Below are 611 nucleotides of genomic sequence, written 5' to 3' on the forward strand. Positions count from 1 at the left end.
ATATTGTATTATATTCTATTTTATTTTATTTTGTATTATATTATGTTACGGTATATTATGTATTTTGTAATTGAAGGATCAGATTTGGTGAACCTGAGTTTCAGGAAATAGTTGAAAACTTAAGATTTTTCTTCAACAATATAAATGCATTTATGCCAGAGAATTTCTTTCCATTCCTGAGATTTGTCCTATGGAATTCTCCCGTAAGTAAAAAACACTTCATATTGAAATCTGAATATTATTAAATCAAGTTTTGAACCCAGAAAATATAGCTTTGTCAAACTCAAAATTCTATCATAACCTTATTGTTACTGCTCAATGTGTTAGGGGAAAATTGCCAGATCAATATAGCACCTGAATCTGCTTTTCTAGTAATAAAATTACTTCGTATTTAAACGGTTTGGATGTCGATAATAATCTTAGTTGTGTTGCTGCCTTTACATTTTTACACTTCTCCATGGTAAGTTTCTTCTATAACAATTCTACTTTGTCTAATATAAATCACTATTTCTTCAATGAAGTTGGGCCTACAATGAAAACAATAGTAACGTTTGCCAGTAATAAATACAGACACACACACACACACACACACACACACACATATATATATA

At 29.3% G+C, this 611-nt stretch overlaps 1 protein-coding gene across 1 annotated transcript in view; it reads left to right on the top strand.

Annotated features, from left to right (window-relative positions):
* Positions 1 to 611, top strand: part of LOC106876450 (cytochrome P450 2J4) — a 17,139-nt gene that overhangs the window by 11,033 nt on the left and 5,495 nt on the right. The window contains exon 3 of the mRNA XM_014925011.2: positions 77 to 203. Coding sequence (XP_014780497.1) covers positions 77 to 203 — 127 coding nt within the window. The remainder of the gene's footprint in view (positions 1 to 76; positions 204 to 611) is intronic.

The sequence above is a fragment of the Octopus bimaculoides genome, chromosome 11 (assembly GCF_001194135.2).
Source record: "Octopus bimaculoides isolate UCB-OBI-ISO-001 chromosome 11, ASM119413v2, whole genome shotgun sequence".
Taxonomy (NCBI): Eukaryota; Metazoa; Mollusca; class Cephalopoda; order Octopoda; family Octopodidae; genus Octopus; species Octopus bimaculoides.